Source organism: Peromyscus maniculatus, chromosome 8 (assembly GCF_049852395.1).
Source record: "Peromyscus maniculatus bairdii isolate BWxNUB_F1_BW_parent chromosome 8, HU_Pman_BW_mat_3.1, whole genome shotgun sequence".
Taxonomy (NCBI): Eukaryota; Metazoa; Chordata; class Mammalia; order Rodentia; family Cricetidae; genus Peromyscus; species Peromyscus maniculatus.
Window position 1 is genome coordinate 10,273,558 of NC_134859.1, and position 27,455 is coordinate 10,301,012.

General features: G+C 50.6%; 1 protein-coding gene across 1 annotated transcript in view; it reads right to left on the reverse strand.

The window, feature by feature from the left end:
- Sec14l5 (SEC14 like lipid binding 5) overlaps window positions 1-18,871 on the reverse strand; it is a 38,792-nt gene extending 19,921 nt beyond the window's left edge. Inside the window, exons 1-5 of the mRNA XM_006984666.4 lie at window positions 18,613-18,871; window positions 17,873-17,976; window positions 2,449-2,598; window positions 1,612-1,743; window positions 430-558 (exon numbers count right to left, since the gene is read on the reverse strand). Of these exons, the coding sequence (XP_006984728.2) occupies window positions 430-558; window positions 1,612-1,743; window positions 2,449-2,598; window positions 17,873-17,935 (474 nt within the window). The 5' untranslated portion in view covers window positions 17,936-17,976; window positions 18,613-18,871. The remainder of the gene's footprint in view (window positions 1-429; window positions 559-1,611; window positions 1,744-2,448; window positions 2,599-17,872; window positions 17,977-18,612) is intronic.
- Between the last annotated feature and the right edge of the window lie 8,584 nt (window positions 18,872-27,455).

A 27,455-nucleotide genomic window follows, 5' to 3' on the forward strand; every position in this document is an offset into this window, starting at 1 on the left:
AGCCCCTCATTGGTGGATTCTAGGCAGGTGTTGCACCACTAAGTCATGCCCCTGGCCTCAGTGACACTTTTTCCTTTTCCTGATCTGGTTCTGGGAACTGAAGCCAGGGCTAGTCAAGCGCTCCACTACTGAGTTATGCCTCCAGCTGTTTGCCTCACTGAGTTGCCTAGGCTGGCCCTGAACTGGCTCCGTAGCCCAGACTTGAACTTGCTGCAGCAGCTTGGAGGTGCTGGGACAATGTCAGGATGCCATCAGTACAAGCCGGTTCTTCCCACTGCTGACCTCACTGAGTGGTCATGACCCAGTGTTCATTTTAGAAAGACGAAGACTGAGGCAGGAAGGGCGGGGCTGTTGCCCAGGGTCCCGGGGTTGTTGGCGGCAGAGCGGGTCTGCGCCCCTCCGCGTTGTGGCTAGCACAGTCGCCCTCACCCTCTTGACGTTGGCGGTGTACTGCTTCATGGCGATCTTCTCCAAGGTGCTTTCAAAGCCAAAGAAAGACCGGACATCCAGGGAGGCCGACTGCTCAAAGCAAGTCCAGTCTTCATTCTCAGGATGGACCTGCAAGACGGGCAGGGGCCACGGCAGGGCCTCAGTGTGGGGGTGCTGTGCTCTCTCCAGAGGCCGTCCTGGCCACCAGAGCCTGCTGTGGACAGCATTTCCCACCCAGACAATGATGTGAAGTCTAACTGCAGGGAGCAAAGAGCCCTTTCTCCAGCTGGGCGTGGTGGTGCGCACCTATAATCCAGCACAGGAGACTGAACAAGAGAATCAAAAACTCCAGGATAGCCCGATCTACATAGTGAGTTCTATATAGAGAAATCCCGTCTCAAAAAAAGAAGGGCCGGCGGTGGTGGCACACGCCTTTAATCCCAGCACTCGGGAGACAGAACCAGGCGGATCTCTGTGAGTTCGAGGCCAGCCTGGTCTACAGAGCAAGATCCAGGATAGGCATCAAAACTACAGAGAAGCCGGGCGGTGGTGGCGCACGCCTTTAATCCCAGCACTCGGGAGGCAGAGCCAGGCGGATCTCTGTGAGTTCGAGGCCAGCCTGGGCTACCAAGTGAGTTCCAGGAAAGGCACAAAGCTACACAGAGAAACCCTGTTTCGAAAAACCAAAAAAAAAAAAAAAAACTACAGAGAAACCCTGTCTCAAAAAAAAAAAAAAAAAGAAAGAAAGAAAGAAAGGAAGAAAAGAAAATTACATACACAAAGAGAGATAAAATTGTGTATGTGCAATTCCCAGATCATTTATATAATACAAATTATCAATATATGTTTAGATATTTCAATAATTGTTATATATTTATATATAAAGATATTAAATGTCTTTATATGTCCATAAGTATATTTGAATATGTCAGCAATTAAAAGAAATCTTAGCTGGGTATGGTGACACACACCTATAATCCCAGCACTCAGGAGGCTGAGACAGAAGAATGGAAAGTTTCCAGGCTAGCCTGGGCTACATCATGACATTCGGTCTAAAAAAAGGAGAGGAGAATAAAACCCACTCCCAAGGGTTCGGGAGCACATGGGGAGGGGAGACTGGAGGGACACACAGGGCCCAGCCCCGGACAGCCTCAGGGCCACAGGTAGGCCAGGCAAGCTCACTGTGTAGCGGCAGTTCTCCTTCACGGTCACTCGGCTCGCAAAGGTCTCGTTGTGGGCATCTATCAGCAGTGTCCTCTCTCTCCAGTTTAGGACGTTTCTCTGCACAAAGACCACGTGCTCCACACCAGCGATCTGCGAATGAGGAACCCAAGGAAGAGGAGCTAGCCCGCAGACCACCCATCCTGATCCCTGAACCCTGCTCCCTGAACCCTGCTCCCGCTCCCACACAGCCTGGGTTACCCCTTAGCTGGGACTTCAACTTCCATCTCCTGTCACTCCCTAGCCTGGCCTGTGTCATCCCCAAAGTAGAAACAGACACCCTGCTCCCTCTGCCACCCAATCCAACAAGAGACACCAGCCTGGGTGGGACGACTCCTGCTCCCGCCACCATCCACACTGGCTCAGGCCACACCTAGCACAGAATTCAGGTCCCTTGGGCGGGCACTCAACCTTGCCCAAATAACTTCCACCCTAAAGACCCTCAGTGCTTTATACGGCCACCACCATCAAGCAAAGAGTTCCCCCATCCACGCACCTATCGGGGGTCCTTTGTCCTGCCACCAGGCAGCCTGGCCCGGCCCTCTCCCCACTGACACCTAGCCACCTCCACCCAAACCTCGAGACCTGCACCCCACTCCCCATCCCTGAATTCTCACCTAGCTCTGGTTCCCAGACCCTGCACCTGGGCTCCCTGGCTGCTAGACCTCCCAGATCTCAAGACTCAAGCGCCTCCTTTCAGACTCCCCCACCCCACCCTCACCCACCCCCCCCACCCCACCCCACCCCCCACCCCACCCCCCACCCCCCACCCCCCCGCACACCGAGACCCCAGCCCACCTTCCGCAGCAGCCGCGGGGCGTCCACACGCAGCCGGCAGCTCCTCTCCACTGTGTGCACGGCCCCATCCACGCTTCTCCACTCGCCCAGGATTTCGCTACCCAGGAAAACGGGAATGAGAGGGCAGGTGGGGAAGCGTTTCTCGTAGGCCTGTGGACAGAGGGACAGTGAGAGCAGCACTTCCTTCCTGAGAGGGGATAGACAGAAGCACCCAGCCGTAATGACAGCACACACACATCTCGGCTCCTTTTCAGAGCAGTGGTACACAGAGGCCCTGTGAGCACACTTTTCAAATTTTTCATTTATTTATGTATTTATTTGTTTGCTTGCTTATTTATTTTGGTGGCATTGAGGATTGAACCCAACTGGGCAAGTACTCTAACACAGAGCTATATCCTCAGACCTCTTCACTTTTTATTTTGAGACAGGGTCTCCCTAAGTTGGTCAGCTTGGCCTTGAACTCATTCTGCAGTCCAAAGCAGCCTTGCAGCTTCCTCTGGCAGGGGTGACAGCCTGGGCCAGTTCCTAGCTCAACACTGAAAGAAAAAGTACCTGGGCCTTTCTAACCTGGCCAGGCAGAACGGCTCCTGAAGAGAACGATTTCTAGACAAATACAGCTGCTCTGCCACCCTTAAGACGTTACTGGGAAGACACCACCAACCCTGACATGAGCATCCGTGGGGTGGGTGGCTTCAAGGAGCATGATCCTCAGGCCCTCAGAGAAATCTGGACATTTGCATTAAGGACATGGGACTCCAGATGTGCACATTAAGAAGGAATGTTCCATATCCTTTGCATGCATGTTTGTCCAGAAAACGTAATGTGAGGATTCTCCAAACAAGCTCTGTAATCTGGTTACCTATGACCCAGTTACCACGTACAAAAGCCGGCAGGCAACGTGGATGAGAACTAACTCCTGAATGTCAAGCCAAGTTACACGATGGCCCTGCAGATGGGAGAGAAGGGCACAGAGACACAGACAGACAAAGAGACAGAGAGATAGGGGACCTGATAAAATGCAGCACCCCTTCCTGATTTAAAAAAACCACCACATAGGAAAAAACCCATAGTTAACTTCTACTCCAGAGTGAAAGACTGAATATTTGCCCAGCAAGTCAGAAATAAGACTCAGGTGTGAGTTCTCCTTCTATTTAAAACTATAGTTCAGGTTCAGGCCAGGAATTCAGTTTGAAAGAGAGTGAAAGTATTTCTATTTATAGACTACATGATCTTACCTGAAGAAACCTTGAAATATCTCTCCCCGCCCTACACATACACCACACACACACACACACACACACACACACACACACACACACTTAGTGCTAATAACTAAGTCCAGTAATAAAAGACCCATATATTTATACAAATTCAGGCTGGGAACTTAGCTCACTGATGGAAGGCATGTGGTTGGCCCTGGATTCTACCCCTTGGATCACAAAACAAAATCTGCAGAAATAAATCCTGTGACCTCGAGGTAGGCAATGCTAGGGAATGCTTCCCTAGTTGTGATAACCAAAATAAAAAATGAACTAGATATTACTGGAGGCTTTGTGTCTTTAATAGACACCATCAAAAAGTGAAAGTGGGGTCTGGAGAGATGGCTCAGCAGTTATGAGCATTTGCTAGTCTTCCAGAGGACCCTGGTTCAATTCCCAGCACCCATATAGCAGCTCACAGCCATCTGTAGCTCCAGGGGATCTGATGCTGTTTGACCTATTGGCCTGAGGTCATACATGCAGGCAAAATAGTCATATACATAAAATAAAATTTAAAAATCTAAAAAAAAATTAAGAAAGCAAAAATGGAAGGGTTTGGAGAAATAGCTCAGAGGTTAAGAGCATTCTGTGCTTTCAAGAGGACCTGGATCCTGAATCAGATTCCCAGCCCCCATATTGGGTGGCTCACAACTGCCTTCAATGGTCTCTTCTTGCCCTGAGGACACCTGTGCGGGCACGCGCACGCGCGCTCACACACACACACACACACATGCACGCACACACGCACACACACACACATGCACGCACACACGCACACACACACACACACAAACACTCATTGAAATCTTTTTTTTAAAAAGGAAGAAAGGGTGGCTGGGTAGTGAAGGCATTTCCCCACAAGCCTGGTGACCTGAGTTTAATTCTCAAACCCTACACAGAGGAGAGAATCAGCTCCCACATACACATCACATACATACACACAATAAATGGGGAAAGTTCAAATAAAGAATGAAAGAGAAGAAACAAGGATTAAACAAGGTTAAAATGAACCAGGCATGGTTGCACACACCTATAATCCCAGCACTCAGTAGGCAGAGCCAGAAGAATCAACAAAAATTCAAGGCCTGCTTGTTTTACATTGTGAGTTCCGGGCTACAAATAGCACTCTGTCTCAAGGGGGGAAAACTTCAGTGCATACCCATAATCCCATCCCAGTACTTAGGAAATGGAGGCAGGAGGACAACCTTCTAGCATGTTCAAGGCCAGCCTGAGATACATGAGACCCACTCTCAAAAATTAATTAATTAATTAATAGTAACAAATAAATATCTGATGCAAAAATGTATGTGAATATAGATATATAACTTCAATTATAAATATTACTAGCAAGTATTTACAGTATATGTAGAAAATATATCTATAGATATGTGTCTATAATTGTGTAAGTATGTGTAGAGATAGATGTGTTCTACATGCAAACATATAAGTAGTTTAAATATGGTACTCACTTTACATATGAACATATTTATCATTGTATGTACATATGGATAGTTTAGGGGGATGGATCCCTTTGCCTCAGACATTCTACCAGTGAGCTATGCTCCCAGCCTTGTTATCAGGGATTTTATTGTTTTTCCATCTTTTTGAGAGAGAATCTCGTGTAGCCCAGGCTGGCTTTGAACTCACTGTGTATCTTGAACTTTTGATCTACCTGCTGGGATGATGGGGTGGGGGGAGTGCTTCTTTCAGAGTACAGAGGTCCTCCCTGAGGTTCAAAGCTGAGGAGGGTGCCTAGAGAGGACCCCCAAGCTAATGATTGAGTATTCAGAGACGGCAGCACTCTCCACAGTTCTAGAAGCTTCCAACCAGACTCGGCTCTTAGCCTGGCACAACCCACATGCCCCGGACCTGGGACCAACACAACTCCAAAAATAGTGGCAGCATCTGAGGACAGTGACCTCCTCTCTGTCCCTTCAGCTCCTGGGAGGAGATGCCACCCTGGACCTGAAGGAGAAGGGGCCTCAGGAAGCACAGAAAAGTGCTAGAGTCCAGGGAGGCCATTCCTCCATGGGGTGGGGGGCAGACACAGTCCTGCCGGACTGCCAGGCAAACAGGACACCCATCACTAATATATGTGGGGGTCTTACCACCCTGGACAATACACCTTGGGGCTCCTGGCTTCTGAAACAACAGTATATTCACCCTGGCAGGAATGAAGACATTCTAAAGAGACACTTGAGGAGGAAAGTCCACGAGGACTCAACCCTATGCAAAGAACTAAAGGCAGCTAAGGATGCTGAGACGGGAGAAACAGTCTTCCTCAGGGAAGAGCACGTCGACTATTTACAGTTATCCAATGCCAATGGTCAGCCCTGAAAACATACGTACAAGTAACATTATATAGACTGACCAGGCTGATTTTATACATTTAGGAATATACATGTATATACATATATGTGTGTGTGTGTGTGTGTGTGTGTGTGTGTGTGTGTGTGTGTGTGTGTGTATAAACACTTAATGAGAAAAGAGGTCATGAACTTGAAAGGGAGCAAGGAAGGGTATATGAGAGTGTTTGGAGGGAGGAAAGGAAAGGGGAAAATGTGTCATTATATCATAATATCAAAAATAAAAGAAATATTTTTTTTAAAAAGAAACACTTATACCCCTCCCTTTGACTATTGAAATGATGGTCCTCAAGAAATTAGAATTTTCCCAGGAGCCTTGTGCTAGGAGAAGGGAAAGGCTGAAGCCTGGTGCCAGTAAAAGGGGGAGCTTGTCTCTCAGGAAGAGATGTTCTTCTGCCATTTGTATGAATTCTTCTTTTGACTGATTAGGGAGCTGGAGCTCACGGATTCACCCCGGGTCACACAGAATGAGATGGTAAACTTGGTCTCGAATCCAGAGACCCAGCCCCCCTGCTCCTCCAGGATCCCCTCGCTCATCATTTGCTCCTGTGGGAGGCTCAGAAACAGCAGACATTGTGCTCAGGGCCACCACATCGTTCCCCTTTCTGCCCTCAGCCCTTGATTCCTGCCGGGCCACGGCTGTACCACCCTCTGCCCTGGACAACTGTCAAGTCCCCACTACCACCCTAGCGCAGCGAGTGGGCAGAGGAGCAAGGCCTGAGGTGGGGCAGTCTGTCAGTAAAGTGCTTGCCTTATGCTTCACAAGCACAAGGATTGGCTTTCGTTCCTGAGAACCCACGTAAAAGAAGCTGGGCAAGGTGGTGCACGCTCGCAATTCCAGCGATGAAGAGGTGGGGGCGGGGGGAGACAGGTGGATCCCTGGGGCTCACTGGTTAACCAGCCTAGCCTATGAGATCCAGGCCAAAATATGAGATGGACAGCATCTGAGGAACAAGACTTAAGGTTAACCTCTGACCTCTACATAAGGAACTGCAAACATGCAGATTATATATATATATATATATATATATAGATAGATATATAGATAGATATATAGATAGATATGTATATATGTGTGTGTGTCTGTCTGTCTGTCTCTCTCTCTCCCTCTCTGTGTATCTCTCTTTGTCTCTCTTATACACACACACACACACACACACACACACACTCAGACCTCACATTCCTTACTTTGGCCTCCAAGTTCATCAGCCCACCTCCCATTCAGCGCTGCCCCCCCCCCGCCCCCCGTTCCAGCCACACTAGCCTTGCTAGTTCTGAAATGCATCAGCTTGTCCTCCCACAGGACCTTGCCCGTTGTTCCCATGCTTGAAAAGCTCATCTATTCGATGGCCGAGAAGAGTGGGAGGCACAAGTCACCAGGACTTTCCGGAGGGACCTACCCTTCTTCGGGGGATTGATTCCTCCCGGGCACCTCCCCTGGGAGGCACAAGTCACCAGGACTTTCCGGAGGGACCTACCCTTCTTCGGGGGATTGATTCCTCCCGGGCACCTCCCCTGCACAGCTCCCTCCTCTCCATCCTTTTGGTCCATTCATTTCCTTGACCGCTCTCATCAACACTCCAGTGATAGACGTGTGTGCGCGTGGTGGTGGGGGTGGTTATCATGGCCTGCTTCCCACAGAAGTCCTCAGCCCATCCCAGGCTCCATTGCAGGCACACAAATGACAATGCAGTCAGAGAACTCATATCACCACGTCACAGCCCTGGAACCACCTGAATGGCACCCAGGGAAAGAGGACAGGCCAGAGGCTCGGCACCACCGCCGACAGACGGCCTGCTTTCCATCGGGAGAATTCCATCTGGAGACCCCAGATAACAGGCTTGGGGGATGCTGGCTGGGAGCAGGTGCCTCTCTACAACTGTAGAAGAGAGGGCTCCATCCTCACCCAGAGGCCCCAGAGCCCCAGGGCAGTGGGAGAGGTAGACAACTCAAAGCCGCTTACCAGTGTTGAGGACAGTGGCCACCAAGGAACACTGGACCCCACTGTTCCTCTGACAGAGTACCAACCACAAGGCATAATGGTGCGGAAGTCCGTGTCCCCCACCACATTTCTATGACATTCCCCCTCCGCAGATGCACAAGCGGAGGCCAGGGAAGGCAGGGGACTGGCCTGGTGAGAGGGCACCCCACGACTGAGCCAGTCTCCTGCCTGCCTCTCATATTTCTTGTTCTTGTCCTAAAGCCAGGAAAACAGGATGCTGCTCCAACTGCAGAAAGATAGGCCGCTCCTTCTTACCCCAAGTCAGGAACTAAGCGAGCCCTTGCTTTCTTGCAGGAGAATGTTCTAGAATGTGGCCCCTGCCCAGGAAAGCTTGCTTAAGCTCCTAGTGGTGAGTACCAGGAAGGCATGTACAGTGCAGCTGTCTGCCTGTCACCGTGGCAACAAGAACAGTGAGCACTAAGGGTCAGTCACCGTGAGTCAGGATGGAACACTCCAGGCATTTCACACTACCCCTTCCAACAATCCGAGGAGGTAGGTAGCAGTCATGTGGGTATGGAGAAACCAAGGTTCAGAGAGACTGAGCCACTTGCCCACAATCACACAGCTTGAGAGGAGAGAAGCTGGCATTTGACCCCCTGGCAGCCAAAGTATGGGTTCTGGGTTCTTGCATTGCATTACCCCTCAAGTCAAATGGTCACACATGAGTGTGTGTGCACATGCGCGCACACACACCACACACACACACACACACACACACACACCTCATACACACAAACACATACACACCACAAACACACACACACACACACACACACACACACACACACACACACGGGGTGGGGTGGCATAAGCTCATACTTTCAGACCGTGTTCAGCGCATCCCTGACATTCCCATATCCATTGCTTCTTAGACAGTTGCTCAACTGCTCGGGAGTGTCTACCCTCCCAGCTCCACGCCATGTAACCCTCTCTGAGGGTCCACTGAGCTAGTCCTGCATCCCCTTCCTGTGCTGGGCGCAGAGAAGGAACAGAAGTTCAAATGCCTGCTCAGTGCATGGCAGCTCTGCCTTGACGGTGATAGGGCGCTTGAGCGCCGCTCCCGGCAGTGTGGCTCACAGAACCTGCCCACGCCACAAACCTGCTCACAAACTTCTGTCCCTGCCAAGGAGCTCAGCTACCAGCTCACGGCCCCATACTTGGCCTGGCCACCCACTAAGGAAGCCTGAGCCTGTCCAGACCAAACAGGCATGTGGTGTGGCCTTCTGGGGTCACAGAGCCACAGAAGGATCAAGTTACAGCCCCTTTGCCGGGTGGTGGCGGGGGAGGGGAGAGGTTGAACAACCAGGCTTGCCTGCTCAGCAAGAGAGCAGGTCCAAGGCCCACAGCCTGGCCCAGCAAGGCCTCGTCCTATGGGGTCCCCATTTTGCAGAAGGAGATTGATACCCTTAGCAGGTAGAGAAGAAAGACTGGGCAGCCCTGTATTCCTGGCTGGATGTCCCCCTTCAGGCAGCAGAATTCCAATACAACTTTCCCCTAACTATGGCTTGAATCTTTAACATTCTCCTCTCCCACAAAGGCACATTTCAAGTGAGTTTCACTTGGTCCCCAGTGAAACACTGCTGAGAGTCTATGAAGTCTATAAAAGCTGATGCCTGGACTGTTCTTCCAGAGCATCTGAGTTTGAGTCCCAACACTCATGTTCCATGCCTGCCTCACAACTGCCTGGAACTCTAGTTCTGGGAGATTCAATGCCTCTGGCCCCCAAGAGCACGGGCACTTACACACACACACACACACACACACACACACACACACACACACACACACACACACACACGGGGCAGGTGGACTATGGGCTAGGAGTGTAGAGTCAGTGAGATGGCCCAGCAGGTAAGGGTGCTTGCTGCTAAGTAGCTTGAGATTGATGGCCAGTACCCACAAGGCAGAAGAAGAAAACTGACTCAGCTGTCTGCTGACTTTCATCCTTGCACCACGGCATGGGCACTGCCCACCCCCAAAACCCAAACAAACAAACAAACAAGGTGTGAACATTAATACAACGTGGGAGGAGCTGAATGAAATAAACCAGGCACAAAGGAGGAAACATAGTGTGATTTCTTCCCTTCGAGACACCTAGGATGGCTCAGTTTGTAGACAAAGCAATGTGGAGGGTCTCCAGAGTCCAGGGCAGTGGTGGAGCAAGAGGTGTTCTGCAGGTAGTCTCAGCTGGGCGGTGAGAGGCCTCTGGGGGTGCCAGTTGCCCAGCAATGCATTTGTCCCTAATGCCACTGACAGCAGACTTTACACAGTTGCCATGGTGGGGCTTTGTTTTGTTGCTATTGTTTATGGAGCTGACGCTGGAACTCAGAGCCTCCTGTGCCCCCAGCACGTGCTCTGCCACTGAGCGGCAACCCAGCCCGCAGCAGTGAACTCCAAGTCCCGTGTGTTCACTGGGAGACACAAGTGCATGCTCCTGACCGTATCTCTCAGCTCCAGGAGTGGGGTCTTGAGTCTGTTTGTTTTGGTTTCTGCACCAAGGTCTCTATGCCTGTGTTGTGGACGACCCGAGCAGGTCTGGCGGCACTCGGCTATCATCCCAGTGCTTAGAAGCTGGGTCAGGAATCCAAGACCAATCTTAGCTGCATATTTGATTTGAGCCTCGGCTACAGGAGAGCTTGATGTGGTGAGGAGACAAAAATACCTTAAAAGTGCTGGGTAGGGAGCTCGAGAGATGGTTCGGGTGCTAAGAATATTTGCTGCTCGTACAGAGGACCAGGGTTTGGTTCCTGGCTCCCACATTGTGGCTCACAACTGTCTATGACTCTAGTTACAAGAGATCTAACACCCTCTTCTGAACTCTGTGGGCACCAACCGTGCATGTGATACACACACACACACACACACACACACACACACACACACACACATACACACACACCACATACTGTATGCAGTTAAAACACTCATACATAAAATAGTTTTTTAATCTAAAAAAAAAAAAAGTTTGTTTTTCATACATGCCAAACATGGTAGCACAGGACTATAATCTCAGCACTCAGGAAACAGAGGCAGGAGGATAGACACAAGTCCAAAACTGCCCTGCTATCATGTTATTCATAAGGGTTCCAGGCCAGCCAAGAGCTACAGAGCAAGACTCTGTCTCGAGACATAAATAAATTGGGTGTGGTGGTGCATGCCTTTAATCCCAGCACTCAGGAGGCAGAGACGAGTGAATCTCTATGAGTGTGAGGCCAGCCTGGTCTACATAGAGAGTTCCAGGCCAGCCTGATCTACATAGAGAAACCCTGTCTCGAACAAACAAGCAATAAAGATAAATAAATAAGGAGTGGGGAGATGGTTTGGTGGGTGGCAATGCACAAACATGAGAATCTGAGCTAGAACCCCAACACCCAGCCCTGATACTGGCAGAGAAAGGAGGATCACTGGCGCGTGCTTGCTCTAAATTCAGTGAGAGACCCTGTCAAGGCGGAGAGTAATGGACACACGTGCACAGACACCACATCATACACACATACACAAAGAAAAGAAAGAGAACCTGACCACCAGGCAGACACGGTGCCACCTTACAGAAAGTTCTTTAACGGAAAAGACCCTTAAAAACAAGTAAACAAGTCAACAGAAGAATGACGCTCTTCTGCTGCGAAAGCGACCAATGATCCAGTGCCTCTAGGAGCTAACGCTTGCGGAAAGGATGGCTAAGGACCTCCTCCTGTCCACTGCAGCTCTGACATCAGGGGACTCTTTGCTGGACAGTGGATAGGGATAGACCAAATCAGAGTTCATCACCCAGGCAGAATTGCTTCCCTGCATCAGTTAGCAACCAGATCAAATGACGCCCCAGGGAACTCATTTAATCTCACTTAAATAAGGCCCCAGCTGCTTTATTAAAAGGATGTCCACAGCAACCAGTCCACTGGAACTGCTTTTGGCCCGGGCTGCAAGAGTATCCGGCTCCTTATTAATGATCCATTTGCTCAATTACATGCTGCGTATCAATACAGCATGGCCAAGGTTTTAAATATTTTAACACTAAATTGCAGGAGAATGGAACGACGTCTCTACAACCCCTGGAAAATCTACTGCTTACAAAATCCCTCTTCAAGCCCTTATCTTCCTTACGTTTGCAGAACCAAAGGGGATTTGGAGCCCAAGACAACCTGGGACAGTGGCCACACAAGAAAGGACAAGGTCATTTCTGAAGCCTCATGGCCAAGGGTTGCTCAGGGCTTTACCAAGTGTCACCATGTAAGGTCCCTCTATTGAGTGAGAGTCCCTAAATCCTGGCCCAAGCTCTGCTGTGTGCTGGGTGTTAATGACACAGGACAAAATGACATCCAAAGTTAAAGGAACCCAGTGTTAGGTTTGTACCAGGACTCCTGAAGACTAAGGAATTTACGACAAGAGTTACTAACTCCGTGGACAGCCAAAGCGGCAACAATATGGTGGACGCTCTGCAGAGTTCAGGCTCCAGCTCCAGAGACAGACAGCATGGTGGCATCTCAGCAGAGGAGGGAGCCTCTTCTGGGTTCAGGGCAACCAGGCTGTCTGCTTCCCAGGCAGGAGGCAGGGAAGGGAGTGGGAAGAGGGTGTGTGCCCTTTGGTGTAAATGCACTTCCCAGGTGAGAGTGTAAGCATGTCCCAGTAGGGTGCCTGTCAGTGAGGAGGCCTTGACAGTGGGATTCTAACACTACATCTCTCACACAAGGAGGGGAAAACCGTCCCTCACCCTGGGGACTGATGTTTGTTTCCCAGGTCTGGGTCAAGAAACTTCAGTGCAGCTCATAAAGCTAAAATCTCGTTCAGAGAGAGTTTTGTCTTGCTAAAGACATCTCAAATGAGAATGTCAAAAGCAACACACTGGCTAGTTATAGTGTGAGTACCGAGCATAAAGCCTTAAGCTTCCTTCCCAGCCCCACATTTAAAAACAATGAGCTTCAGACTCAGTGAGAGACTCTATCTCAGATAAAGGTGGGTGGGTGTCTTGCTCTCTCTCTCTCAGCCTGTTCACTTGAAGCAGGAGCTAGGCTGCCTCAAAATGTCACCTTTTTTCCTTCTGTTTAAAACTATATCAGATCAGCCAAGGGGTGGTGGCACACACTTTTAGTCTCAGCACTTGGGAGGCAGAAGCAGGTGGATCTCTGTGAGTTCCAGCCAGCCTGGTCTGCAGCAAGTTCCAGGACAGCCAGGACTACACAGAGAAACCCTGCCTTGAAAAGCAAAAATAAAACAAAACAAAAAATCATATCATTCTATTATAGTATTATTCAATGTGTAAATTGCTTTGCTAGTCATAAAATAAAACATGATTTAAAAACTTTAAGGGGCTAGAGAGACATTCATCAGTTAAAAGCATGTGCCACTGTTCTAGAAGACTCCAGTTCTGTTCCCATCACCCATGTCAGGAGGCTGACTGACAACCATCTGTAACTCCAGCTCCAGGGAGGTTGGTGTCTCTGGACTCCACAGACACCTACACTCATGTGTACATACCCACCTATGGACACACATGCATACACATAATTTAAAATAAAATCTTTTTTTAAAGTCATTACTAGACACTGTAGTGCAGTTTTAATCCCAGCACTTGTGAGGCAGAGGCAGGCGGATCTCTGTGAGCCTGAGGTTAGCCTGGCCTACACAGCAAGTTCTGGGCCAAGTCAAGTCTACATGGTAAGACCTTGTCCCCCAACATTCCCCCCAAAAAATATTGAAAAGGGCTTTTAATAAAATAAAGGTGGGGAATGATTGAGGAAACATGGCACCTGACATCGACCTCTGGTCTTCTCATACACATGCACATACAAGTATACACCCACACTGTATATACATGTGCCACACACATACACAAAGACATACCACCCTCCTTCCTTTTTCTTTTTCCTTTTAAAGGTCTCACTATATAGCCAAAGCTGGACTTGAATCTGCACTTTTCCTGCCTTAGCCTGCCAAGTGCATGAGCCAAATTCTTTCTCTGCATGCATGTATGGGTGTGTGTGTGTGTGTGTGTGTGTGTGTGTGTGTGTGTGTGTGTGAATAGGTGCACGTGTGGACATCAGAAGCTGATGCCGGTGGGTTCCTCCATTACTCTTCATCTTGTTTTTGAGGCAGAATTGTTCACTAAGCCTGGAGCTCAGTGTGTTTCTACTAGACTGACTGACCAGTGAGTCCTGGAGATCTGCCTGGCTCTCCACCCCCATCCTGAGGGTTAGAGGTGCACACTACTGCACTCAGCTTTTATATGAGTACAGGGGAGATAACTCAGGTCCTCATAGTTACACACAAGCCCTTTGCCCACTGAGCCTGGCTCAAATCTTTTGAAATAATCTCCACACTTAGGAGGTTGAGGCAGGAGAATTGCTGTGAGTTCCAGACCAGCTTGAGCCACAGCTTGAGTGAGATCCCGTCTCAAAACAAAATCAATCAATTGGGCCAGTGAGCTGGCTTGGTGAGTAAAGAGGTCTGTGGTAAAACTAAAGACCTGAGTTCAATTCCCAGAACTCACCTGGTAAAAGAAAACTGAATCCAGACAGTTGTCCTCTGGCCTCCACATCAATTCATATTCTCAGTCTCTCTGTCTGTCTCTGTCTGTCTGTCTGTCTGTCTCAAATTGTATAAGTTTTTTTTTGTTTTTTTTTTTTTTTTGTTTTTTTTTTTTTTTTTTTTAAGAAATCTTGCTGGAGGGATAGCTTGGTGGTTAAAAGCACTTCCTGCTCTTCCAGAAGACCAGGGTTCAGTTCCCAGCACCCACATCAGGTAGCTCACAGCCACCTATGACTCCCATTCCGACATGCTCTGGCCTCAGTGGGTACCCACACACACAAGATGCACACAAACTCATGCAGGCACACGTACATACACACAAACAAGAGTAAGTAAATAAATAAATCCTTAAAAAGTTTTAGAAGTCAGTAAATCAATACATGTTCTAGGAGGCCAGCATGAAGGGGTGACTCATTTCTCCAGACACTTCGGTTAAACAGAAACCAAGCGGCCAGCAGCTCCTCGGATGCCTGGAGGCAGCTGAGTTCATCCCTAAGGGTCCAGCCTGGAACCCACGCTGAGGGGAGTATCAGCTGAGGAACAAAGAGGGGCATTAAGGGCAGAAAAACCCCTTTGTGCCTCCAGAGCCACAAGTTCCGCTTAGTTATGTAGCTATTTGAGGGACAATAGCGTTTTGTCAACAGTTAGCAAAGCGTCTTTGTCTGTGGAGAAGCTGCGGGATGTGGACACAGACAGGAGCAGGCCGGAAGAGAGGAGATGGCTGGGACCCACCCTCTAGAGAACACTTTGAAGATGACTCAATGCAATTTACTATTTAATTTGTTTGTTTGTTTGTTTGACTTGGCTTTAGAGACAGTGTCTCTCTACATAGCCCTGGCTAACCTGGTACCCTCTATGTAGACCAAGCTGGCCTTAAACTCACAGAGATCCTCCTGCCTCAGCCCCCCAAATGCTGGAAATTCACTGTTGAAACCTTTCCTTTTTCTTCTTCTTTTTTTAAATTGGGGGTGTGGGGGAGATAGTGTCACATGTGGCGCAGGCTAGCCTTGGAGCTCACAATGATTTTGGTCTCCTGAGCCTCCTGCCTCCACCACCCTCCACCTACTGCTCCGGTTCTAGGCAAGTGCCACCACATCTGACTGTGAATATTTTTTATAACCCATGCATGATCAACGGAGTTTACATGCATTATGCCCACACAGCAGATTGTTTTCCACCCTGTAGACACGTGTCTCAACTTCATGGTTGAAAGCCCTGGTTTCAAAGCAACCTCAGAAGGTGAGAACAGGCTCTCTCCTCTACTTAGTGAATGATGGGTTCTGAAGCTTAGAGTGAGTAGCCAGGAGACTAGAGGATTTGCGGTCACCTACCATTACCCCCTCGGTGATCTTTTTCAAATGTTTAAATTACGTTGTTTGTTTGTTTGTTTGTTTGGGAGGCCGTGCACGTGGAGGTCAGAGGACAGCTGTGGGAATCTGTTCTCTTCTTCCAGCATTTGGGTGCCGGGGGTGGAGCTCAGGCCATCGGGTTGGAAGGCAGGCACCTTCATCCAACGAGTCATCTCAGCAGCCTTTTCTCCTTTATACAGAGTCTCAAGTAGCTCAGGCTAGCCTCAAACTCATGACAAGATGAGGATAACCCAGCCTTCTGCCTCTAAACTTCTAGACTGGGATTATAGTTAAGCACTGCCATATAAAAATGGGGCGCTGAGGACTGAGCCCAGCGCTTTGTTCATGCTGAGAGGACACTCCACTGACCGAGATACAACCCTCCTCTAGTATTTTCCATCTGCTTGGCATGGAGTGAGCTTTGTGCTGGGATGGACACACATGCGCACGCACAGAGTTAATTACCGTGACAACCAGAGTGTGGCATGAGACAGTGTGGATCCACTTCTGACCAAAGTGACTGAGTTTCACCCTCTGGAGTCACAGGCCCATGACAAAGAAGGGAAGCCTACAGCCTGCCTGGACAAGAGTCACAGTGAGAGCCAGAATTCATGGCTCATTTCCTCTTCATCAGAGCCTACGTTAGGAGCCTGCAGATATGGGTTCCCTCAATCCACGGCTCGTCACCATGATTTGGAAAGCCTCTTTAAGGATGGGCAGCAGAGGGTTGGGAGTGAAGTAACCCGCTCCAAGGCTACCCATCTTGTCAACCTCACCACTCTAGGAATCAGCCAAGTGTAACAATGGCTTCTGTGGTCCTTCATCTTCTACCTGACTAGAAAAACATAGGCACGTGGGCTCGCAGAGTTGGATCAGACAGGACACATGCACAGATCTACCAGCTGAGATGGGTTCTTAAAAAGAAGGCTGGGTTAGCCGTAGGGGTGGGGTGCAGCAGAATGGGGAGACACTGGTGTTTAGGACATTAGCAGGGGTGTCCAACCCTTTGACATCCATAGGGTGTTGTAGTCTATGACTATATTGGACCACATTTGTAGCTGTCCTGGAACATGTGAACCCCATGGGCCACAGGTTGGACACACTTCACTTGCAAGATATTTCAGTATAGTTATTTATAAAACCTTATCTTTTCTTCTCTTCTCTCTTCTCTCTTCTCTCTCTCTCTCTCTCTCTCTCTCTCTCTGTGTGTGTGTGTGTGTGTGTGTGTGTGTGTGTGTGTGTGTGTGTGTATACGCTAGGCACACTAGGCGTGGAACTCAAAGCATTCTGCAAGCTGGACGAGCATTCACCACTGCTTTGCCTTCCGCTCTGGATCTTGTGTGACAACAGGGAATGCCATATGTCACAGGTACCTACTATGTGTCAACCATGGGGCTTCTGAGACACCCGTCACTTCTGTTACTCCACCACAAGCCTGCAGCTCTGCCCCATTTCACCAAGGAGACCGAAGCTCCGGGAGCAGAGTGACGGAACCCAGAGAAAGAGTCCAAGGCATGCCCCAGCTCTGGCCTCAGTGCAAAGACCTGGCCCAGGAGGCCAAGGATCCGGGGTCAGCCCTAGGCACCCAGCTGCCTCCCTGCCAGACACGCAGCCATGTCTACATACTCAGACTCTCTGATTTTGTTCCTATGTAACCCAGGATGGCTTTGAACTCCTGATCGCCCCGCTTCAGCCCCTCGAATGCTGGCATTACAGGCACATACCACCACACTAGATCTTGTATTCTATCTGCTAGGCAGGGTTCCAAGAGTCATGACAGATGGAAGAGGGTGGCCAGGCAAAGAAGTCAGGGCAGCTGAATAGTTCAGTAAGTCTTCCCCATCTCATAGTTTGAAATGTCCCTTCTCCCTCCCACCATAGCTGACCTCCAGTCACAAGAGAGCCCAAGAACCAGGGGTCACTCACCGCCATGACCAGCTCAAATGGATACTTGTACACTCGGACAGGAGACTGGTATTTTTGCACCATGTTCGAACTCAGACACCACCAGGACAGGGTGAGCACAGAGCCTGTGAATAAAGAGTTCCTAGTGAGGTGGCAGCTCCCTTCCCGCGAATCATGGACACTATGCTGTCAGGGCAGCCCCAGCCCTCAGTGACCGGTCGACTCTTCTCCCTGCCCTAAAAGTAAGAAACTGATATGCTTGGCCACTGAGCCAGGCCAGGCACCTGTCCACTACCCACCACCCCAACGCACACTCACCCCTCTGAAAGCAAGCAGCACTCCATGCCATCTCCCCATCCCCACTCTTTCAGAGGCCTCCAGAGGCACCCTCAATGCCACCCACTCAAACAGGCACATGCATTTCAATTCTTACATTCCCACGATTGTCCTCACATATTCCCCCCCATGGCTTGCCACGGATACCCTGCCCTATTGCCCACCCTCCACCCCCAGTATTTTTGTGCCTGCCAGTTCATTTCTCTCCATGATACCCTGACACATGCACCCTTCTGCACATTACCCCTGCACTCCACTCCCACACAGAACAGACCTTGCACACGCAACACAGAACTTTGCACAGGCACTCAGCTCCCGGTAGCAACTCCACACACGCGCACACTATTCCCCAGGTGCATACAGTGCGCACCCACACAGAGCTATTCAAACACGCATGCACGCGCAGGCCCCACAGCCCCGCTCACCCTCGGGACTGCTGGAGACACCACAGCACAGTGTTCTGGCACCTGCTTGACCCAGGGAGCTGAGCTCGCCAGAGTCCCAGCAGGCACCTTACCCGGAGCGCAGAGCCTGAGCTCAGCAACCTCAGCCTTGTACCAGCTTCTTACTCAATCCCACACACGCGGTGGCCCGGCCCGCAAAAGAGGCACCAGAGCGGTGACAGACATACCGGGCCTGGAGAGCTCCAGGACCCGGGACAGCGGGAGAACTTGGCCTGGCCTGGCCCCGCCCCTACAGGCTTACCTTGCTTCCTGATTGGTCTGGTCCCAACCCACCCCGGCCAGACTCTGCCCCCTGTTTTAAGCCCTGCCCCTCGTTTTTACTCGTCCCTCTCTTGGTCACGCCTTCAGCCCCACCCTCGCTCCCAATTGGTCACGCCTTCGGCCCCGCCCATATTGAACCGGTCCACAGTCACCTAGACCCAGCAAAGGCTCCGCCCCCAACTCAATCTGCGTCCGCCCCCCCAGAGGACCCAGCCCCCAGGTCCCCTCCACCCCCACCCCGCCCCGTTCACCTGAACCTGCCCATAGGTACAGTTCAGAGCATCCTCGCTCGGTGTAACCTCTCCTTCATCCCACTGCGCCTGAACTTCTCCTTGTTGTTTGGTTTGTTCTGAGGCAGAATTCACACTGTAGACCAGTGCACCCTCGAATTCGCGGCTATACTTCCTCAACCTCCCGAGATTACAGATGTGCTCCACCAGGCCCGGCTGACACCTGGCCTTGAGCTCAGCTCCCCGACCTGCTCTCGCTTCAGAGGCTGCAGTGATCTCCCACAACCTTTCCTCATGCACCTTTACAGAGCGTTCATTGTCAGGCCTTCGGATGTTAAATCAATTCGGCAGGCTGGAGAGATGGCTCAGCAGTTAAAATATGCACTGCTTGGTCCTCCAGAGGAGCCGAGTTCGATTCCCAGCGCCCAGTTCAAGTGCTCACGACGTCCTGTAACCCCACCTCCGGGGGAATCCAGCTCCTCCGACCTCTGCAGGACCTGCACTCATGTGCACTTACCTACACATACACATAATTTAAAATAATAAAAAGAGCTCTCTCCCTCCACTCCCACGAGGTGTGCACCCCTCGACCCCCCCCCTTTCCCTCTCCTAATAATAAACCATTTCTGCGCGGGGAAAAAAATAACGAGTCTAAAAAATAAAGCAACATTTATTATTTGATAATTTAGACATGGTGGAAAGTGTTGGGGAGGAGAAAGTCAGGGAGGGCGTGCACGGGGTCACCCTGGAGGCAGGCATTTGCCAGTTCTTCTAACTTCAGCCTCCTCCAAACCCTGCGAGTCTTCCTAGGGGGCCCAGGGACCAGCCTCACCCCCATCGGCCCTCCTTTTTTTCCAGCCTGCTGTTTCACCTAGAGCAAAGGAGATGGCTCCGGTATCGTTGCCATCCTTTTTGTCGTGGCTGCCCAGGTAGCGGCAAGAGTTTACCAGGACCTAGCAGTATGCCTGTGCAAAGTGCTCGCTAGGTTAAAAAGTACAGCACTGGGAGTCAAAATTCCCAGACTTACCACAAGGTGGCAGCAAAAGATAACCCAAGTTGCCGAAGGCGATCGTTCGGTCCCAGGTGCCTTACCTAGTTGGGCTCATTGAGGGGACCTGTTCTCTGTCCCGGGATCAGCAAGACACAGTGACTGTGACACCGTCAGCTGGTGTTTTCCCAACACCACAGCTGAGTCACAACCTCCTCTACTCCAAACCTTGAGGGGAGATGGGACCACACTAGGAAAACGAGTGGTGGCCTGTTGGGTGCAGGGAAGCATGAGGAAAGGGGGTGCGTGTGTGGACCGAGTCCTGCCCCAGGGCAAGGGACACGGGTTAATAATGTCACCACCTCCACCCCCACACAACCTCTTCCCAGTTCGGTTCTGCTAATTATCCCTACCCCTTCATTTGTACGTCCCCTTCCAGACACTCTTCTACAGACTTTCAAATATGAATGCACTCAACCCCCAAACAGCTGCCGTAGCGAGGAAATGCCTTGGGACTTGAGGGAGGCGATGCAGGCAGAACACTGGTCTATTAAACGCCATCAAATGGTCTAAACTAAGATGGACGATTGCACGTTCTATAAATTTCGCCTCAATTAAAACAAAAACTGGAGAGTTGGTAGTGTTTGCCTGGCTCCCATGAAGTTCTGGATTCCACCCTCAGCACCACACGTAGCCTGTCTGTAATATCAGCACTCAGAAATGGAAACAAGAGGATCAGCAGTTCAAGGTCCTCCTTGCTACACAGCAAGTTTGAGGCCAGCATGGACTACATAAGGCCCTGCCTCAAAAAATGAATGAATAGGGGCTGGAGAGATGGGTCAGTAGTTAAGAGTGCTTGCTGCTCTTGCAGAGGACCCAAGTTCAATTCCTAGCACCTACCCTGGGTGGCTCACACCTGCCTTTAAGTCCAGCACCAGGACGCCCAGTGCCCTTTTCTGGCTTCCAAGGGCACCCCCACAAATCACATTCACTGTAAATAAAGAAGAAACAAGTCTTAGTAAGTATAAATTGTAAATCAGTAAGTCGGGTCTAGGGAGAGGGCTCAGTGAGAGGGCTAGCACTTTCGAAGCTAGTGTAAGCAACGTGCTGGGACTCCTTAGCATGCGTGTGAATGCCAGGCAGGTGTAGCAGCCCACGTGTAAGCTCAGCGAGTGTGCAGAAGATGGAGACCCCTGAAGCAAGCTTACTAACAGAATTAGTGAACTTTGGATTCAAATGAAAGACCCCACCTCAAAATGTAAGGTGGAGAGAGCTCAAAAAGACACCAGCCAGATGTGATGGCACACGCGTTTAATCCCAGCACTTGGGAGGCCGAGGCAGGTGGATATCTGAGTTTGAGGCCAGCCTGGTCTATGGAGCGAATTTCAGGATGCCAGGACTACAGAGAGAGACCTTGTGTCTTGTTAGGGTTACTACTGCCGTGATGAAACACCATGACCAAAAGCAACTTGGGGAGGAAAGAGTTCATTTGGCTAACACTTCCACATCACTGTTCATCACTGAGGGAAGTCAGGGAAGGAACACAAGCAGGGCAGGAACCTGGAGTCAGGAGCTGATGCAGGAACCATGGAGGGGTGCTGCTTACTGGCTTGCTCCTCATGGCTTATTCAGCCTGCTTTCTTATAGGACCACCATTCTAGGGTGGCACCACTCACAGTGGGCTGGACCCTCCTCCATCAGTCACTAATTAAGAAGATGCCTTACAGGCCTGTGTACAGCCTGGTCTTATGGAGGAGGCATTTTCTCAATTGAGGCTCCCTCCTCTCAGATGACTTCAGCTTGTGTCAAGCTGACATAAAATTAGCCAGTACAGCCTGTCTCAATAAACAAAAGAGAGAAAGGAAGAAGACACCTAGCTTCCACATACATTTGCACACAAAAGCATCTACATTCTCACGCACACATGCACACACACACAGTAAAATAAAATACATATAACATGAGAGCGCCTATTATAACCATCTTACTGTGCAATATGGCGGGCCTCAGCGCATCTGCAAGGCTGTGTAACCAGCACCACAGCGGGGCTTCCCGACACTGCCGCTCCCAGAAGGATGCCTACACCCTTGGAGCAGTCTCTCCTGTCAGCCTGCCCAGCTGCTGCTTCTGAAGGCCATCGCATCTGTCCCCTGATGTCCTGGGATCTAGGGTCTAGATTGTACTCTCTTTTGTTGTTTTGTTTGTTTGTCTGGTTGGGTGGGTGGGTTTTTTGCTTTTGTTTTGTTTTTTCAAGACAGGTTTTCTCTGTGTAACCCTGGCTGTCCTGGTACCCTCTGTAGACCAGGCTGGCTTCGAACTCACAGAGATCCGCCTGCCTCTGCCTCCCCAGTACTGGGATTAAAGGTGTGCGCCTCCACCATTAGGCAAAATTGTGTTTTTTCTCCAGTTCTCAGCACACAGTCCAGGGCCTCCTTGTTGGGGACCCTCTAGGGCCACCCAGGTCACAGTCTGTGCACAGTTGTTCAGGTTGTAACAATGCCACACGGTGATCCTGGTGACTTTGCAGCCTTGATTGGACAGGAGCAGGGTCAAGAGTGGCTGACCCAGGGGCCTGCACAGTCGGTCACTCCCCAGTCTGACTCCCAGCCTGCCCCAAGTCTTTTCATTTCCATAAAGGCTTCTGGACTCCACCCAGAGCCACCTGTGAGCCAAAGGTCACAAAGATGAGAAGATTTTAAACAGTGGAGAATCCTCAGCGTGGGGCGAGGTGGGGACACAGGGCTGAGTGGCTCAGCAGGCAGTGTGGATGCTTTCACAGATTCCCCCTAGTGAACTCTGGCCTTCTGCTCACAGACGTGTGGCCGTACTGTGCCCTCTTCTGTTTTATTTGACTTTAAAATTCATTTTTATTTTGAAATCTCTCTGTGTGTATCTATGTATGGCATGCGCACATGAGGACACATGCTGGCAGTCAGAGATACCGGATCCCCTGGAGCTGGAATTAGAGGCTGTAGTGAGCCACCCAACATGGGTGCTGGGAATTGAACTCCAGTCCTCTGTAAGATCAGCAAGCACACTGAAATGCTGAACCATCTCTATAGCAATTATGTCTTTTTATTTTTTTTTTAGACAGTCTTGCTCTATAGCCAAGGCTGGCCTTGAATTTACCATGTTCCTATCTTATCAGCCTCAGCCTCCTGAGAGCAGAGATTATAGGTGTGAGCTACTACAGCTTTGTTCAAGAACTTTGTTTGTTTTGTTTTATCCAGAGCTGGGGATAGACCTTAGGGCCTCTCTCCAGGCTGCTGGGCAAGTGCAATGGTCCCCACCCTTCCTTCCTTTCTGTGACTGAGTCATGCTCCTCTGTGGACAGGCCACATTTCACCGGGCTGTGGACAAGCATCTGGGCTGACAGTGTGGCTTTCACAGGTGGATGAGAAGCATGTGGATAAGGGGAGATAATCCAGACAGACAGCCTGCCAGCCAGAGAAGAGTCAAACTTGGACAATGAGGCCAAGAGCTTGCTCTCAAGGCCACATCACCGGTGACAGGAGCCTTCCTGAGTGCTGAACTTGGACACACTCCCTTCAGTTCTCTTGGTTGTTTTTTCTTTGGTTGATTGGAGATTTTTGAGACTGGGTCTTACTCTGTAGCCCAGGATGTAGCCCAGTCACCCCTAGGCCGGCCTCAAACCTGCAATGACCTTCCTACATCAACCTCTTGTGTGCTGGGAACCACAATCCTTCCTGGTTTTTTGTTGTTCTTTATTGAGACTTACCATGTAGCCCAAGCTAGTCTCCAGTTCACACTCCTGTCTCAGCCTCCCGAGCCTCCAACAAGAGGTGTGCACCATCATGCCCAGCTCTTGGGTCTTGAAAACACCTCAAAAAGGACAGAAGCAGGGTGTGATTTGGAGCATCTCTGCCTGAGCAGTGTTCCCTATTGGGCCCTGGGTGGTCACTGCCTACCCTTTGGGTGAATAGATTTGGAGGGTGACTATGACAGGAGACAAGGCCTTGGTCCTTACTCCCTGCCTTCACCAAGGTTCTTTCCTCTGTCTGCTCCCAGAGGTCTTGATGGTCCAGGCACTTTTCTGTCCCACCAGCTGCTCCCCCAAATAACCACACAGAGACTTAGTATTAATTATAAATGCTCAGCCAATAGCTTAAGCGTGTTTTTAACTAGCTCTTATAACTTAAATTGACCCATTTCTATTCATTTATGTGCTGTCCTGAGGCTCTTTTTACCTCATGTACATACTTCCCATCCTGCTCACTCTGTGCCTCATGGCATCTCCTCAGACTCCGCCCTTCTCCTCCTCAGCATTCTCTCTGTCCTGAAAATCCTGCCTAGCCATTGGCCAATCAGCTTTTTGTTAACAATGAGAGCAACCCATCTTCATGGTATACAGAAGGATTATTCCACAGCAAGCCTCAGTGCTAGTTCCTGGGTTGCTGTCACAGACAATGAACTTGTGGCTTGAAACACAGTACAAATTCCCATCTCACAATCCTGAGGCCTGGAAGCTGAAATGGGCCCCACTGGGCTAGAGGTGGGCGTCGGTCAACCCGTCCTTCTGCAGGTTCTGAAGGGAGATGGTTTCTGGCCTCACTGGGGCACCAGGCCATCTTCAGAGAGGCCTCATGAGGGGAGAGAGCCAGCCAATGGAGCCCTACATAGTGTGTCCATGCCAAGGCCAAGGAGAGCTGGGCACCTGTCACTGCACCCCAAAACACACAAACAAGGCTCTGCCTACCCTGGGACCCCCTTCCTCCATGATCCTGCAGTGGAGCTTGAAGCCTGATGAGGGGACAGGGTAAGGGGAGAGGATCCTGTTACCCCCCTACTCCTCCTTGCCACACCCTGAGCTCTCCAAGCAGGGAGAGAGACCAATGTCTCTCAAGATCAGTGGGGGAGGGGAGGGGTCTGGGCACTGGCTTTCATCTCAGTGTTCCCCGCCCCCAAGTTACTCCGCAAAGATGAAACACAGCTTCAGTAAGTGCGAGGGACAGCCAGGCAGGTGCTGGGCATAGAAGTGCCCGGAAGCAAACAGCGCAGCTGGGCCTGGGCTCAGAGAGAGACCAGGAGCCTGTGCTGTGGCACATCAGACTTTGCTGAGCACTCAACAGGGGCAGGAGCAAGCAAGATGAGGGTAGACTTGAGTGGGGCCAGCCAGCAGAGACTGAGGATGTGCAAAGGCCCTGAGGCAGGAGGATATTCACAGGGAGGCAGCCAAGGAGAATAGATGGGCTGTTCAGGGTGGGAGTGTGAGAGCACAGATCTTGGGGTTGTCTGTTCAGCCTCTGGCTGCTGTGCTTAGAACAGACTAGTGAACAAAGGACGAGGGAGGAGGGTGTGGAGGAGGGGGAAGATGGAGAGTAAGGAAGATGGAGGAAGGAAGAGGTATTCTGAGAACAGGGAAGATGAAGAGATGAAGAAGGGCCTGAAAACGGAGAGGAAGAGGAGCCTAAAACAGGGAGAGGGTGCCTGGGAGGAGGAAGTATGAGGGGCCTGGGAGGAGGGAAAAGGAGGAGGGGTCTGTGAGGAGGGAGGAAGAAGAGCATGGGAGGAGGAGGAGCCTGGGAGGAGGAGGGGCCTGGGAGGAGGAGGGGCCTGGGAGGAGGAGGGCCTGGGAGGAGGGAGAAGGATGGGGAGTCTGGGAGGAGGGAAAAGGAGGAGGGGTCTGGGAGGAGGGAGGAAGGGCCCGGGAATGAAGAGAAGGAGGAGCCTGGAAGTACAGTCTCCTGCAGTGCGGGAATGAGGAAGAGTAGGTGAGGGGTGAGGCCTTGGATCTGAAGCTCAGATAAAGGCCACATGTGACAAGGGTCCCAAGGATGGCTTTTGTAGGTGAAGGGGAAACTGAGGCAGAAGAATTCCATTCCTGCACAGGGTCACACCCACAGGGCAGATAGGAGCCTGTGACAATGACAGGGGTCAGCGGGGTCCTTACCCTCCCTGTGGGAGTGATTGGACACGGAGTGCCACAGGCTGAGCAGTTAGAGCCATGTCCAGAGAGCAGACCCCAGGGACCTCTGTCCTCAGCCTGGGGGGCCACTGCCCAGCCCCACCAACCAGCCGACTCTCTAGAGCTACTCAATATGACAACACCCAGCACACAGCTGGTCAAGTCTACAGGAATAGAAGCCTTTAGCACTTCCACATAAGCAAAATAAGTGGCCGCGTTGTCAGCTCCCCAGTTAGGCTTGGTGGCACAGACCGGGCTCTAGAGGCTGAAGCAGAAGAGTAAAAGTTCAAGGCCAACATGGGCTACAGAGTAAGTTCAATGCCAGGCTGGACAACTTAGTGAGACCCTATCTCAAAATGTAAATAAATAAGTAAATGTTTATTTATTTTTATTATTTTGTTTCTGGGTTTTTTTTTTTTTTTTTTTTTTTTTTTTTTTTTTTTTTTTTTTTTTTTAGACAGGATCTCACTATGTGGCTCTGGCTGTCTGGAACTCACACTGTAGACCAGGCTGGCCTTGAGCTCACAGAGATCCCCCTGCCTCTACTTCCTGAGGGCTGGGATTAAAGGCTTGGGCCACTATGCCTAGCTATAAATAAATATTTTTAAAGGCCGGGAATATAGCTCAGAAGGACGCTTGCATTCATGCAGTCCTGTGCTCAGAAATGGAAAGAAAAGTCCCAGCAAGGAGTGGCTGGCAGCTCCAGGTTCACCCCAGCGTCTCCCCAGCTGGGAAGCTCCTGGATAGGGCTCCTCCCATGAGCAGCAAGGGCGGGCCCTGTGGTGAGGATGGGCATGGCCAACCCACTGGCAAGGATGGGGCGGGCACCCTAGGCTGGGAGGAGGGAGCTCTGTCCAGAGCTGGGATTGATTCATCTGTCTGGGCTCTTGGCCCAGGCCCAGGCCCAGGATTAAGCCCTGCGTCTGTGATCCAGGAACGACTGCCCGATGGGCGCTTGGCCACTGGGTCCCAGGCTGGAATGTTTGAGCTCAGCAGAGAGGGGACAAAAATCAAAGTAGACCTAATGGGCAGATCATGGCAGGATGGCCAGGAGATAGAGACATATTTTAATCACATCCACTCACTACATCACAGGCTTTCCTTCCTTGAGACATCACATCTTTCACATTCCTGCCACCTTCCCGCTGTGGAGGTGGTTCACTTAGCCACACGCCTTGACTGGTTGGCACTTGAGGGTTTTTTTTTTTTTATTGTTTTCTTGTTTTCCTTTTGGTATGGCGGGGGGCGGGGGGGAGTGGCTGGGGACACAGTGTGTACAGTGTGTAAAGTATCTGCCAGGCATGAGGACTTGATTACGGCACCTACATAAAAGTTGGGGCTGGGGCTGGATTTGGCTCAGCAGCTAAGAGCATTTACTGCTCTTACAGAGGACCCAGGT